The sequence below is a fragment of the Talpa occidentalis genome, unplaced genomic scaffold (assembly GCF_014898055.3).
Source record: "Talpa occidentalis isolate TD23 unplaced genomic scaffold, MPIMG_talOcc4v2.1 talOcc4.13, whole genome shotgun sequence".
In the NCBI taxonomy this organism is placed as follows: Eukaryota; Metazoa; Chordata; class Mammalia; order Eulipotyphla; family Talpidae; genus Talpa; species Talpa occidentalis.
This window is the reverse complement of record NW_023601322.1, coordinates 84,807,790-84,823,748: the sequence shown is the minus strand read 5'-3', so window position 1 is coordinate 84,823,748 and position 15,959 is coordinate 84,807,790. Positions and strand designations below refer to the sequence as shown.

Here is a 15,959-nt window from a genome sequence, read left to right as displayed (position 1 = left end):
ATTCTATCCAACAGAGTTTAAAAAGTAGTTCACTTATAATCAGAGTTTTCCAATAACACATTCATTATGCCACACATTCCTTCAATATTTATATCCACACTGAGCAACAAAAAAGAATTAGATACCTGCTTACATGGTTGACTCTCAAAAACATTTTGTAAAATTACATACATCAAACACAAAAGCACATACTACATGATACCGTTTATGTAAAATTTTAATAAAAGGGGGGAAAGGATATTTAATCTACTGTGATAGATAACACATTTGGTGAATGTCTGGGGCTGGAGTGAGAGATGAGAAAATTGATTAAAAAGGGCAAGGTTAGCTGGCTCACAGAGACAAGAGTCGGGGAGACCAAAGAAGGATCGATGAGAGGGAACCAATCACAACTGTTGACTTTAAAAATGGATGAAGTGTGGGCCTCCCTGGTGGCGCAGTGGTTGAGCGCTGGGTTGCGAAGCTGCCCGCAGCCTCTGCAGCGCCGGTTCGATCCCCGGCTGCTCCCCGGCCACCGGAGGAGGGTCCCACATGGCGCGCAGACCTCTCCTGCCGCCCGCTGCTCCCCTCAGCAGTGTACTTCGGTCCTTCTGCCTGCTCTGCTCCCCGCTCTGGCTCTGGTGAATTCTCTCACCCTCTCGTGCTTCTGACTGTATCCAGTGCTTGTATAAATAAATAAATAAATAAATAAATAAATAAATAAATAAATAAATAAATCTTAAAAAAAAAAAAAAAAAAAAAATGGATGAAGTGGGGCCTCCGTGGTGTCGCAAGGGGTTAAGCACCACACTATGAAGCAATCCACAGCCTCTTCAGCACAAGTTCAATCCCTGGCTGGCCAGGGAGCAACCCCCATGGTGCAGCAGACCTATCCTGTCTCGCCAGCTGCTCCCCTCAGCAGTATGTTTCAGTTGATCTGCCTGTTCTGCTCCCTGCTCTGTCTCTGGTGAATCCTCTCCTCTCACCCCCTGCATCTCTGGCCTGTACCCCAGTTCTTGTAAGTATAAATAAATCAATCTTAAAAAAAAAATGGATGAAATGGATCACAAGCCAAGGAACATGGTCAATCTCTAGAAGTAACCATTAGTCAATAGCCAGCAACAAGTATAGGTTTTCAGAGAATCACAAGAAAATGAATTCTGCCAACAACCCAAATAAGCAGGAAATGGATTCTCCCCAAGAACCTCCAACATGCATACAGTGGAACACTATAGACCAACACCTTGATTTTAGTCCAGTAACTCTACCATGCCAGTGAACTTTGGGTGTGGAAAATGATAAATGAGAGTTGCTTTAAACCACTGTGTTTGTGGTATTTTGTTGAAGCAGAAATAGAAAACTGGTATAAGTTTCAAAAGTTTCCACTCCTCTATAGTTCACCCCGAGGGTCTTTCTTTAGTCTTCATATCGATTGGCTGGACTATAAATGCTCTTTTTCCAATCCTGCTCTCTTCTAATCCACTGTGGTACTTTTAGAAGAATGAGCTTTCTAAAATGTAACTAATTAGAAAAGACTACTTCATTTTTTTAATCACCCCCACTTAGGATTCAATACAATCCCAAACCAAAGCCAGTGGACTTTTGCTAGAAATTAAGGAATGGATTCTAAAATGTACACAGAAATGCAAAAGAAATTACCAAAAAAAAAAAAAATAGAGTAGGAAGGCTTACATTCCATGATTTCAAGACTTATTACAATGCCATCATAATTAAGACCATATGGTATTAATGGTAAAGACAGAGGCATAGATAAATGGAACAAAACAGAATCACAAATGTGATCACAAATTATCAAAAATGAGTCACAGTAATTCAATAGAGGAATGACAAACCTCTTCTACAAATGGTGCTGGAACAACTAGATAGCTACATTTTTCATAAATGAAATTTTACTCTTTCTTCACAGCACACACACAAATTAAATCAGATGGTAACTATCAGCCCAAAATATATCACGCAGCTAAAAATACAGGACTTCTGAACGAGAAAGTAGGAGAAAAATCTGTGTGACCTTTAGGTAGACAGATTCCTTAAGATATGAAACAAACCATGAAAAAAAAGACTGATAATTTGGACTTGACTAAAATTAAAAGCTTCTGGTCTTCAACACTAAGATGTGGAAATGTAAAACACATAAGAAGATAAAATATTTGCAATGCATATGTCTTAGAAAGGAGTTGTCTGCAAAATATATTTAAACTGTTACAAATCAATCATAAAACAAACATTCCCCTCAAAATAGGAAAGGGCAGTTGACTAAATAAGAACTGTGACTGGCAAATAAGAACATGAAAAGATGTCCAACATTATTTCTTATCAGGGAAATGCAAATCAAAATCACAATGAGATACCACAACTCTGCCACTATTAAGCTAAAATTGAAAATGCTGGCAACTGTTGGCAAAGATGTGGAACAACTGTATGCTCACAGAAAATTAGTGAGAGAGGCCTCCCTGGTGACACAAGGGGTTAAGTCTCAGGTATCAAGCTATCTCCAGGCACTGCAGCTTGAGTTAGATCCCTGGCCAGGGAGATAATTCACATGGCGCAGCAGACCTCTCCTGTCTCACCTGCTGTTCCCCTCAGCAGTGTATTTCAGTCAGTCTGCCTGTTTAGCTCCCCACTCTGTCTCTGGTGAATCCTCTCACCCCCGCCCCCGCATCTCTGGCCTGTACCCTAGCTCTTATATGCATAAATAAATAAATCTTTTTAAAAAGAGAGCAAAAGAGCAAAACACCTTACTGACTTCACAATTCCATCCAATTTCTTCCTCATTTCTCATCTCAAACTACCTAAGACAATTTTCTATGCTAACTGAATTCATCCTTCACCTCTACCTCAACTTAAGGCATGCTGCCTGGTTTCTAGCCCATCAATCCACTAAAACACCCTCACCAAAATTAACAACTACCATTTTGTCACTAAAACCTATCTTAATTACCACTACCCAAGTAGTTATGTACTCATATACATACATTTTACAGTCTCTTAGGATGTAACTATATGATAAAATGTGAAAATAAAATTATATTTGCAGTTACTTATAACAAAGATTGTTAAACCTCCTAGTAACAATCATTATACATATTTTCTCTGCATTTTTGGTAGTATCATGCAATCAACACCCAACAATCTCCCTTTAAGTTACAAAATTCAAACATTAAAAAGAGAGGGAGAGTCTCACGTGTGGGGGAGAATCCCAAGTGTCCATAAGTGTCTATAAGTATATTAGACCATAAATATGCTTCATGATATAACATTTTCAAATGTCTAAAATATGTTTAAAACACAATAAATATAATGAAGCAATATTAAAAGCATACTTGGGGGAAACCAGACACTATTTCGTTTCACAATCCTGACCAGGTCACTTTGTAAAAATTTGATTTTTACTGATAATAAATTTAAGCACAGAGACTAGAATGTCTATGATAATTCTTTCTCCTAAAACTTTGCATCTTGCCTAGATCACACCTTTCATGATGTTGAAGAAAATGCTACACACTGGTATAAAATATGTTGGGGCTTATCATATCTCCTATTTGGAAAAAAAAAAAAAAGGCCTGCATGTTGTGTCTGAGACCTGTCAACATAAATTTGAGAAGTTCTTCAAGTGTGTTCTAACTATCCATAAATTATCAACTCAAATTCATCAAGAGATGAAAATGACTTAATTAGAAATATTTTTAACCCAAGTTTAATTCAAAATTAAATCAGATAGCTCACTGTAATCTTAACTTTATATTGATTCATGTAATTTCTTCATATTGTTTCTGTATTTTGAGCAATTTGCCATTAAACATAATCTAACAATCGCTGTGTGAAGAATAATAACTCTTCTCACCTTATACTGCATCAATATATGACCATTGTATCTAGTGATTCTCTGAGAAATAATTTATGAAAATATGATTATTTAACTTGAAGCACTGAATAATGGAGAGTGGCAAATGTACTACTTGAAATACTGTTTATCAAATGTTCAAAGGAAAGAAAAAAATATGAACTTCAGCTTTACTAGTACCTAAAACAAAGTAAGGATTCAATGAGCATTTACAGGACTTAAGATCTATAAGTAGGCATATCTATGGGAGCATATAGCTAAAATTATAAAGTACAAGGAATCTATGACAACTGTGATAAATTCATACTTAAAATACATCAAATAATATAAACTGGTAAGACTAAATGTGTAGAAAGCAAAGAATTACATTTTCAGGCAAGACTAAGTACTTACTGTTAAATTTATAATTACATCAAAAGACATAATTTTTCTTCAATGTAATGATTTCAGTGGATCATATTAACACCTAAAAAATAGCTATATTTAAAATGTTTCTGCGCAATGAAGAGGGTAAAAACATTTTTTTTCCATGGCAAACACCTCTGCAAGCATCCACGTGATAAAAATACAAGTTACTGTCTATGGTTAATCATTATATTATTCACATTAGATATAATACCTACTAGAATTCATAACTCTATAAAAATTCCTGAAATAACTTCTATCATATACACACACAAACAATTGCATTTGGCTCTTGAGCTCTGGACTGCATGCAAAGTTGTTAATGATAGCAAAGGACCAGATACTATAAGCTTACAAATCATTAAAAAGTTGTTGACATTCTTTTATGCTATATAAATAGAGTTTTGTATTACTGTCTGCTGTTTCTATATACCTGATATTGGGTGCATCTATATATTATATCACATCATAATCAAAGTCACATTTTATTACTAACATTTATTTTTAATTAGTCATTAAAAATCTTTAATGTTTTTAATTATAGTGAAATAATGCATCCCAAAAATCTTTTTTCACTAAAAAATTACTTAATGTTCACTGTCATATTAATATAAACTTAAGTCAGTATTCCTCCAACATAGTGACTGTGCATAATAAAAGGTTTTTCTGGAAAACGAGTGAGATAAATTTTAGATAGTTTTGAAGAATTATAAAATGTTTCACAAATAGTATTATCAGTGTGTTTTCATAAGTACAAAGAATGTCAATTTTTTAAAAAAGATAGAAATTATAAAACAAATGGACACTGTATACCATATTACAGAAGAAAAAAAAGCCTCCTTCAAATAGTTTTGCCTGTTTGGCATTAATTTTCCTAAGACATTAATTATAATCTATAATCTAGTGGGCATACTAATCAGTTTAAGGGATTAAAAATATGCCAGTTTCACACAGTGAAAATTCAGTAGTACTTGAGGGTGGCTTCAAAAAGCTTTGAGAACATAAATAAGATTTAGTCCTCAGAAACTTTCCAATATTTTCAAAGAGAGGGTTAGGATCTTCAAATTTCTAGCTACCCAAAACCATCTCTTACCACCCCTACATGTTCTTTAGAAGTTCAATGAGTACTATAAATACTTAATGTTACTATGAAGGTAAAATTCCACTAAAGATAAATAAAAATAAATTTACAGAAACAAAAATTAGATTACTGATTGTGTAGGTTTGAGAATGGAAGAAGAGAGAAAGTGAGTACTAATGGAATTTTTTTGGGGGGGGTGAAATTCCAAAACATGACAATACTGTGAAATAGGAACGTGGTAATAGATGTAAAACTTCTTACACACACACACACACACACACACACACAAATCTACTAAATTGTAGACTTTTGAGATATGAATTTAAAGATTGTGGTTAACATTTAAATTTAAAATACCTGTTACATCATTGCTTCTCAAACATGAGTATGCAGAAGAATGACCTGAGGATCTTGCTAAAACGAAGATTCTGTGTAGTTCTAAGAGTGGGACCTGATATGTGTAACTAACTCCCGAATGCTGCTGTAGGTCCTCCTCCAGGAAGGCCTCTTTGAGAGGGGAGGCAGAACACATCCCCACCTCTGCATCCAAAAGCAAAGGTGGTAAATGAACTTATCCTGACAATCATTTCACAATGTATATAGATATCGAATCATTATGCTGTATACCTGAAACTAAAATAATGTTCTGTCAATTATATTTCAGTAAAAGTACAGTTTCTCCAGTTTAAAAAAAAAAGCATTAAATTGAAGGTACTGTTACACAATTGACTTGTGACATAAATCATAAATTTGGGTTAATTTTAAGGTAAATTCAGGTCTTCGACTAACAAGAGCAAGAGAGATGAAATTCTCTTCTTTGATGGTTCATAAAGGTTCTACAATAATGTTTGTCCTATCAGCCTCCAAATCAGGTATAAAATAACACTTGTACTAGTACTAATAAAAAATAAAGCAAATCTAATTTTTTAACTATACTATTCTAAGAATAGCATGATATGTAGAATTGGAATACAAGAGACACAAATTTTATCCCTAGTGCACCCCTTAACTGCTCAACTATAGAGGAATCATTTAGTGCTGGACTTTCACTTCCTCACCTCTAAAATGCTGATAACTTATTAACCTTTAAGATTCCTTCCAGTTCAAATACTATTAGCTGCCAAGGAATTTGAGAGTTTCTCCCAGAAAAAGAATGAGTTCACAGTTGAGAACTCAATAAGGAACAGATGGAAGCAGGAAGGCAAGAAATTCCATACAGAAATCTCTGATAACTTTCTTAAATTACCCTTTTACATCCAGTAAGAAGACCACAGTTTCTATCATTTCATGATCTAGCATCTGGCATCACACATCCATAAGAAGCAAGTTGGTTCAAGTTTTGTATGTAAATATAATGCTATCTACAACCTTGGAGATCAGCTGCATAGCCTGGAAGTAACACATAACACCCCAGTGCATGAGCCAGAAAGATCCAGAAGGTGTGGATATATTCTGTCAACAGAACTTTAAAAGGTAAGCACAGGTGAAGAAAGAGCATCACTGATACAGTAAACCTTTGGCATTCTGCATCAAACATTCAAGAGTTCCTGCTGTGCTCCTGGGACAGTAAGGTTTCATGATATATAAAATAGCTATTTTGCTGTGGCACTAATTTAAAGCATATTGTTGGAAGGTGCAGTACAGAAGCCACTTAACAACCACTAAGTAACACAGGCAATTCAAATCCACATCTTGATGAGGCTGTATTATTCCCTAGTTCATCCGATTCTTTTATGTATTAAATTTGTAAAGTAAAAAGAAGTGGGGGGGAGCTTCTCTTGTGGAGGATGGAGAGAGGGAAAGTAAGTCAACTCCCAATGCTCATGACAGAATAAAGAAAACTCAAGTTTTGGATAAAATTAAATGATAATGGCACACCTGAATTTGGCAATCGATTAGGTATTTTCATAATAGGTCTATGTGGACAAAAGAGTTTTCATGAAAATTGTTTTAGCCCGTATGTGCTTCCAAACAGTACTCTGCTTATCAAGTGAGAAATTAAGCTTTAGTGGAAGTTTCAAAGGCAGTAGAGCAGGATATGCAAATAGTCGATGGAAATAAATTTAAGAAGAAAGCCAGGAGCCACTACAAATATTTCCATATTCACCTTGGAATTGTTCCTAGCAAATGTCAAAGAACCTCATGTGTAAAATTCCACTGAGGGAAGAGATTCACTGCCAAATGGTATGGCTATGTTAGAAATCCAGATTAAAAGGGGATCGAGCTAATGGACTTGCATTACAATTCTTTCATTCTTCAATTACATAAGTATGAAGTTCACATATGGTTACTTGCTTATTTGGGGGAGGAGAGCTGTATTTTCATTTCTGTAGAAAAAGCAAAACCTTGTATTTTAATTCTGACTTTTGCTTTCTTTCTGTCATTTTCTTAGTATTTGGAGTAAAATTTTTATACACTACAGACACTTAATGTATCAACTAAATGAACAGAAATAACTAAGATAAATTCATGCAAAAAAGAGAAAAGGCCTAATTACACTTAGAAATAAAACCAAATTAAACCAAACTATAATCACTTCTTGGCCTTATGGCTAAGATCAGGTGTTAATGTTTTTATAGATTTGATTTACAGATTTGGGAAACTGAGACAAGTACTAAGCTAGATTTTCCTTTTACATTTTTATGTTTTACATGGTGAAAAAGACTGTAAGACCAAATTATTAAAATATTTACACAATGTGCTAACTTTGAATGGACCAAGAAATGTATAAACAAGCATGCATTTTTACAAGTGAACACTGATATATAGTAGGCTGCAGTTATCTGTAAGATTTTTAGTTTGCCCAGTTATATTTTTAAATTGTCCTTCCGATAACAGTCATGTCCTCTAAAGGACTTCTCCCTGATTCCCGAATGGTATCACCATTCACCCTAAGCCCAAAGTCAGGACTACCTGGATCTAGTCTCAGAAAGAGATAGTACCTCTTCATTAGGATAAATGTAACCTTGAAGAGACTAATCTGCTGCTTCCCACCAACACTTTCAAGTGGCAGGGAGGAAACCCACTCCTTGATGAGGGAAAATTAAACCAACACAAAGGGAAATAAATCTCAGAAAGAGCACAGCTTGAGAAACAGATCCAGCCAAACCAGAAACCACTGTTACCCACTTAAAGAATCTGGGGTACGTGGTCTATAAACTTTCTTTTTGTTTGAGTCAGAGTCGGATTTCAGTCATTACACATAAAAAAGGCATGTTACTTATAAGTTATTTGTATTTATTAAAGCGGGGATCACATGTAATTTCCCAGAAAAGCTGTGGAATAGGGTTGCTATTTAACTAAAAGAATAGTATGAATAGGCAATTTCTCAAAAATTGGAAGTTATATTAAACAGATACAGAAAGTAATTCAAACTTTACCACACATCACTATAAGTATCATCTTATAATTTTATACACATCTAAAGTTACTTATAAAAGTAATCCCGTTTTCAATTCAACTTACTTATCTTTGTTTATATATGTATATATAAACCTTTTTTTAAGAAAGACTAAATGTACAGATTTCATTCTTATATTTCCACAATTTCTAATAACACATTTCTCTATCCAAGCTATGTTCATATATTTATGCTGGATATATGAGACTCTAAAAAAGCCACATATATTATTATTTCTAAGATGGTTCATATTCCCCAAGTGTATTAAGATGAAACTGTCTCAACACATCAGAGTTTTTATAAACTGTGTGAGATTTAAAATAACTATTTCTTTAATTTGGACAAAAAAAAAATTTAGGAAAAGACCATCTTGCTGGGGTAGTACTAGCAAATTTCAATTTCAAAAAGTAAAATCTGAATGTCTTCCTTACTCTCAGAAAGTTCAGAAAGCATAACTGTACAATGAAAGAGAGACTGATAGACAAAAATGGCAAAATATCAATACTTTAGGATCCTTTTTATTATTCTTGAGACTTTTCTGTAAGTTCAAAGTTATTTCAACATAATTACAATTTAGAATCTTGTCATAGTATTAGGTAGTTAAGGTAGAGGGTGGTGCCTAAGATAAAGAGCTGCCAGGATATCCAGCAAACAAGGAAGCACCTGCAGGGGTCAATAAAACAGGGACTAGGAAGTAGACAAAGGGAATGACTTTAAAATCACCATGGCAGGCATCCCTGGTGGCTCAGGGGGTTAAGACACAGCACTGTGAGGCTATCTGCAGCCACTGTGGCATGAGTTCGATCCCCAGCCAGGGAGTTACCCACATGGCACAGCAGACCTCTCCTGACTCACCCACTGCTCCCCTCAGCAGTGTATTTCAGTCAATCCACCTGTTCTGTTCCCCACTCTGTCTCTAGTGAATCCTCTCACCTCCCCCCATCCCCACACCTCTGGCCTATACCCCAGCTGTTGTATGCATAAATAAATAAATAAATAAATAAATAAATAAATAAATAAAATCACCCTGGCATACACCCACCCCTAATGAGCATCGAAGTTTTAATCCCCCTGTGGGGGACAATAGTTTCATCAACTGCTAAGCAAGCACTAAAATTCCTCCTCCACCAAAGGAGGGGGAGCATAGACCCAGATTGGAAAATCCCAGAAAAGGATGGAGTGAGCAGCCCCACACCTTATATACACCAAAAATCACTCCCCATTAGGGCAGATGTTAGTCCTCAGACACCAGCTGCTCCCAACAGTACTGTGCATAAACACATGGTTGATTTGTTCTTCCTGACCATGGCTTTGAATTCTTTTCTTGCCATCGTCAAGAATCAAGGCCCTCTCAACAGGTGACAAATGCCATTAAATTCCTTAAAATGCATGTATCCTCACAGAAAATGTATACAACATACATAATTATGCATTCATAATTATTCTATGTAAAAATACTAGTTTACCTGTTTGGGAAGTCGAAACAAGGAATTCTTATAGAAAATGTCCTTAGCCTGGCTCCATGTACCATCAATGATGATGATTGTGGAAGGATAAACAGAAGAATCTAATATAAATTCTTCCAAATTAGCAGCTTCAGCCCCTGGATATAATATTAATGTATCAGACTTCCGACAGATAGCTGAAAGTTCGGGATCTCTGAAAGGTTTTAAAAAAATCTTTATAAGCTTGGAGAGGTAAAAAAAAAAATTATTATGATTGAACATCATTAAAATACATGTCAAAGCACTGTGGCACTGGAGATGTAATAATCAACAAGATAATCTCTGCAAGTAACAAGAATTGAATTAAGACAAACAGCATCTTTTTCACTCACTCAAAACATCTCCAAGAGGGGCCTCCCTGGTGGTGCACGTGGTTGAGCACCACACTGTGAAGCTGTCCACAGCCTCTGCAGCGCAGGTTCGATCCCAGCCGGCCAGGATATGGCGCAGCAGACCTCTCCTGTCTTGTTCAGTACTCCCCTCAGCAGTGTATTTCAGTCATCTGCCTGTTCTGTTTCCCGCTCTGTCTCTGGTAAATCCTCTCACCCTCCCGCACATCTGGCCTGTACCCCTGTTCTTGTATAAATAAATAAATCTTAAAAAAATAAAATAAAATCTCCGAGAAAGTGCAGCCCATGTCACACCGTATAATATCCTTTGAGACTGAGGTCAAAGTAACGACATGGCCCTTCATACTCCTAACACACAATCTACTTGAGGGTTCTCCATATTACATAAAGGTTACAAAGGAAGTATACATGACTCTATTTACACATGATAATACTACTTACATAGAATGCTCATGTGAATCTACAAAACACTTTCTACAACTACTATTTCTATTACTAATAAATGAATTTAGATAGTGCCACAGGGTTAATATACAAAACACAATTGCTTTCTGATTCACTACAGCAAAAAATTGAAAATAAGTACTTCTAAACTCCATCTACAACTGATCGGGTTACATGAGGTCCTCTAATAAAAGCCTACTTTAATCACTCAATTACCAAATCAATATTGAAAAATCTTAATCAGCTTTAGTTTCAAATCCATCAATGAATAACTTACCAAGTAAGCACTATATAAGGTATCACAGGAAAAAAAAAAACTCACTACATCCAACATAAGTATTTTGCCATCTTGAAGGTACTTTTAACAAAAACATACAGTAAACACGTATGACTTATTAGGCTCCATGTATACTACTATGAAATTCAGATAATGCCATGACTGTTTAATTCCATTTCAATCTGTGTCTTTTAGGGATGTTTTGTGTTTATTTTGAGAGAGCAGGTAGAACTTAAATTTTTTGACTACTTCAATATATCATGTTCTGGTACTAAGGGACAAGCTAAAGGAAACCATTTTTAAGAATAGGTATAGAAAAGAATTATTTTACATTGCCCTAAAAGTTAACATACCTTTCTTCACTGAAGCGACGGCCAATTTTGACCTTGCACTTGTCCTGGGGTAGGCACGCTGCTAGCAGAGGAACTGTCCGAAGCACTTTGCTTTCCTTTAATTAAAAATTAATTTAAAAATAATTAAAATTAATTAAAATGTAGATTTTTACTTATACAAACACACTATTGAAACTTCTATGATGACAACAGATTCATAACTTTATATGTAATTTTTACAAGTCTTGTACTAGATATTGCATTTAATAAAAAACAAATCGCCTCCTGGCTTTTTGTTTCTCAGAATAAGTGTTGTATCTGTTCTTATCAGTTTAATAAAAAAGCTGTAGTTTATCTGGTTTATCACTATTAAGCATAATATAAATGTATACTTTTACTCTACTTGGGTAATTTATAGGTTTACCGATCAAAAAAGATAACATTAATCTATAAGTGCAAAATTGTGCAAAATGTAAATTTTGTTTAAATTAAATCATTTATTCTGATAAACATTTCATTTCAATAGTAATTATGTTTCGCAACATACAAGTGCTGGCGTAGGAAAAAAGGGACTATTGGTGGGACTGGTCCAGCCTATATGGAAAGCTGTGCAGAGATTCTCAAAAGATCAAAAAGGATCTGCCATATGACCCAGCAATTCCACTACTAGGTAGGTATCTACCCAAAAATACAAAAATGTTTTTTCAAAAGGAAACCTGCACTCATATTTATAGGAGTACTATTTTTAATAGCCAGGATATGGGAACAAATTTAAGAGATCAAAAACGGGTAAGTAAATCAAGAAGATGTGGTGTATCTACACAATGGAATACTACTCAGCAATCAAAAAACAATAAACTCACACAATCTGCAGCAACATGGATGGAGCTGGAAAGGATTATGCTAAGTAAAACAAGACAGAAAGAGAAAGATAAATACCAGATGGTGTCACTTATAGGTGGTATATATGAAAACCAAACAAAGGGTCTAACAAGGTAAACGTGAAAATCAACCCTTGAAAGCTTACTATAGATCTACAGCTTTCAGAGTGGGAGAGGGACAGGAAAAAAAGAGAGGGAGGTGGATTTTGGTGGAGGATTTCTGGGGGGTTCGATGATGTGTGTGCCATGGTAACTACAACAGAGGGGGGGATTTCTGTACTGTCAAAACACTGGCAAGGGTTTGGAACAATGGTACTTCAATAACAATAAATAAATTAAAAAACTGCAAAGGACTTACCACCCTTCTTATAACAGGGAATATAATAAAAATCATAAATCTGCTCATTTGTTTTTAAAAAAAAAAAAACAAGGGGACCATAAACCAGAAATTCCAAAGGTTACTTAAATATAGGGAATTGTGGGGAAAGGTAATAAATGGGGGGGTACACAAAATATGGGCTAGGGGTTTAAGGGACAGCCATTTCTTGGAATATCTCTTTGGCTATAGCTTTGACTCTGAAACATAGTAATGCTTTACATACCGCCCATAAAAAATTAAAACCAATGAGGATGTTGGGTACAGGAGGTAGAATAGAAACAATAACAAATGGATCTGATTGTATTTAAAATGAATGGAGAGACCCAAGCAAATAAAATTACATGCTGAAGGGGATGGGAATAAAAAAAAATAAAAGTCATCTTATATCTGATCCACCCAATAATGAAAGGCAACATATATGCATACTATAAAATGAAAACAGCATTTGCCATATAAAGTTTAGTGTTACCAGAACTTTTATGACTAGTAAGCTATCTTTTATATAAACTTAAGCTGCACCATGTTACCAATTTAAATGTATTAAAATAATGATGTTGACCAAGTTGTCACAACCCTGACAAAGCATGTGATTAACAGAGAAAATTATGTTACCCAACAAATAGAGGAAATATTTAACAGTGTGCAATAAAAGAATAAGTGTCTCATTTAGAAAAAGAGCAACTTAATATAATTTAGATCTTTATAGAAGTCTTCGAGTTGAACAGGCTTCAGAAATATAAGGAAAAAATTCCTTCTACAAAAGCCTGATTCGATCTATGATGCTCTGAATTCCTAAAATGCTGGGAGTTCAAATGTCAGCTTATACTAAACCTATTTTGTACCACACATTGCCTAGTTTTGTTTTTATTACAAGTCATGGTCACCTAAGTCCTTCCTCCCTGCCATCTTCATTACTATGGTTAATTAAGTGTTACAGATTACATCAGGGGAGGCGGAGCAACATGGCGGCGAGGAGACGCTGCGAGTAAGATCTCCATTAAAAAAAGTGAATAGGGAGGAAAAGCGGCAGGTCCCAGTGAGAACTGGGACACGGAAGATAAACGGGTGACGCCAGCGAACTGCCCGAAGAAGAAAGTGGCCATAAAAGAGGACTAGAAGGGAGGGAAGCGCAGAACCCTGCTCCCCTCCCCGCCCACAGAGGCGGCACTCTCCGACCGGCAGAGAGGAGGAAACAACAAACCAAAACAACGACAAGAACAAACGACGCAGCAAGCGGGACTGTGAGCGGAAAGGAACTAGTGCAGCCACCACACCCCGTGAACGGGAGCTGAGGCGAACCCTGCAGGATCCGCCGCGGCGGTGAGCGAACGGCTCCGGGCGCCATTAGAGAAGAACAAAGACCCCGGGAGACGCGCACACAGCCCGGGCTGCCGGTAAGCCTGCGCGGGAAACGCGGCGCGCCTGGCGCGCTTGAAAAGCAAGTGCAGACCGGGATCGCGGCTGCCCAGGTCCCCGCGCCTGCGACCTAGGCTTGCGGGGAGACGACCTAGGCTTGCGGGGAGACGCACGGAGGTCCTCACTGAGGTGAAGGTCCCTCCCTGAGCAAGCAGGAACCAGGCGCCCAGGCACGGGAGCCGGGTGCAAAAGGCGCCATTCCCGCGCCACTGAACTGGGCTACAGCCCGCGTCCTGGACCTGAGGGCTTTGAACTGAGACCCGGGGCACGAAAATTCGGGGCGTGGTTTCTCCACGACGGTGGGGCACAAGGCAGACACAGCACCCCAAAGCTGTTGAGGTGTACCCTACCATTCCCGCTCTGTTCTCTGTCCCACGGGGTGGGGGGAGGCGAAAAACAGCCCCCAAGGACAATAGGAGAGATCTCTGGCGCCACCTAGCGACCAGAAAAAAAAAGTCACTAACACCCTATAAAACAGGACATTTCTTAAGTCTGCTTGAAAAGGGCAGAAGGTTTCTGGAGGACCCAGTGGCCAGCCGGGAAGTTATTCCACGCCAGGCCCCTTCCGACCAGCAGTCTGAGCCCACAGAGGGAGCAGGCACCCACGTCCGGGGCAGACCGGGGGCGCAGAAGAGTGTGCCTGAAACCGGAGGCGCAGGGACTGCATCCCGCTTCGCCATTTGAGAACAGGGACATTTCTTCAGTAAAAACTGCCTAAAACCAGCAGAAAGCTCCCCCAGAAGACAGAGATGGCTCCTGGAAGAGCCAGAGGGGAGCGGAGAAGTTCACCCAAGATGTCAGTCAGTCCGAGCAACACAGTGTCCCAACGCATACGACAAATTAGAAAACAGACAGTAGGGAGTAGAAGAACCACACGCAACCTAAAAACTCCTCAGGAAAGAAGCACACCACAAAAAGAAAACCACTCCCCAGATTGCAACGACAGCAACTTGGAAGAACTTCTGAGCCTTCCAGAAAGAGAATTTAAAATTGCCATGATTAAAAAAGTGATAGATCAGAAGAAGGAAATTGAGTCCCTAAAGAGGGAAGTAAGAGAAATGCAGGAGATCAAAGAATTAATGGAGGAACTAAAGAACTCTGGGAAAAGCAATGAAAGCAGAATAGATGAAATGGAAGAACGAATAAGTAATCTTGAAGACACAGAAATAAAAAGAACCAAAACAGAAAAGGAAAGAGAAGTACGAAGGAAAAAGAATGAAGAAAGACTTCGGGAACTATCTGACTCCATGAGGAAAGGAAATATAAGAGTTATAGGAATTCCAGAAGGAGAGGAGAGAGATGTAGGAACAGAGAAAATATTCATGGATATAATTGAAGAGAACTTCCCAAATGAGAAGAAGGAGCTGAAAATTGATATACAAGAAGCAAGAAGAACACCAAACTTCCACGACGAAAGGAAAAACACAGCAAGACACATAATAGTAAAGCTCCCAAGAATCCAGGACAAGGAAAAAATAATGAAGCTGACAAGAGGGAAGAAACAGATAACATTCAAAGGAAAACCAATCAGGCTGACATCAGACTTCTCTGAAGAAACACTACGGGCAAGGAGAGAGTGGAGGGACATAGTCAACAGACTCCAAGAAAACAGATGCCAACCAAGAATACTCTATCCCGCAAAGCT

General features: G+C 37.3%; 1 protein-coding gene across 2 annotated transcripts in view; it reads right to left on the bottom strand.

The window, feature by feature from the left end:
* Positions 1-15,959, bottom strand: part of DTWD2 (DTW domain containing 2) — a 64,369-nt gene that overhangs the window by 23,836 nt on the left and 24,574 nt on the right. For both annotated transcript variants that reach the window (XR_008551508.1, XM_037509476.2), the window contains exons 3-4: positions 11,660-11,754; positions 10,197-10,389 (exon numbers count right to left, since the gene is read on the bottom strand). Coding sequence is in view for 1 of the 2 variants with exons in the window: in XM_037509476.2 (XP_037365373.1) it covers positions 10,197-10,389; positions 11,660-11,754 (288 nt within the window). In the remaining variant the exon portion in view is untranslated. The remainder of the gene's footprint in view (positions 1-10,196; positions 10,390-11,659; positions 11,755-15,959) is intronic.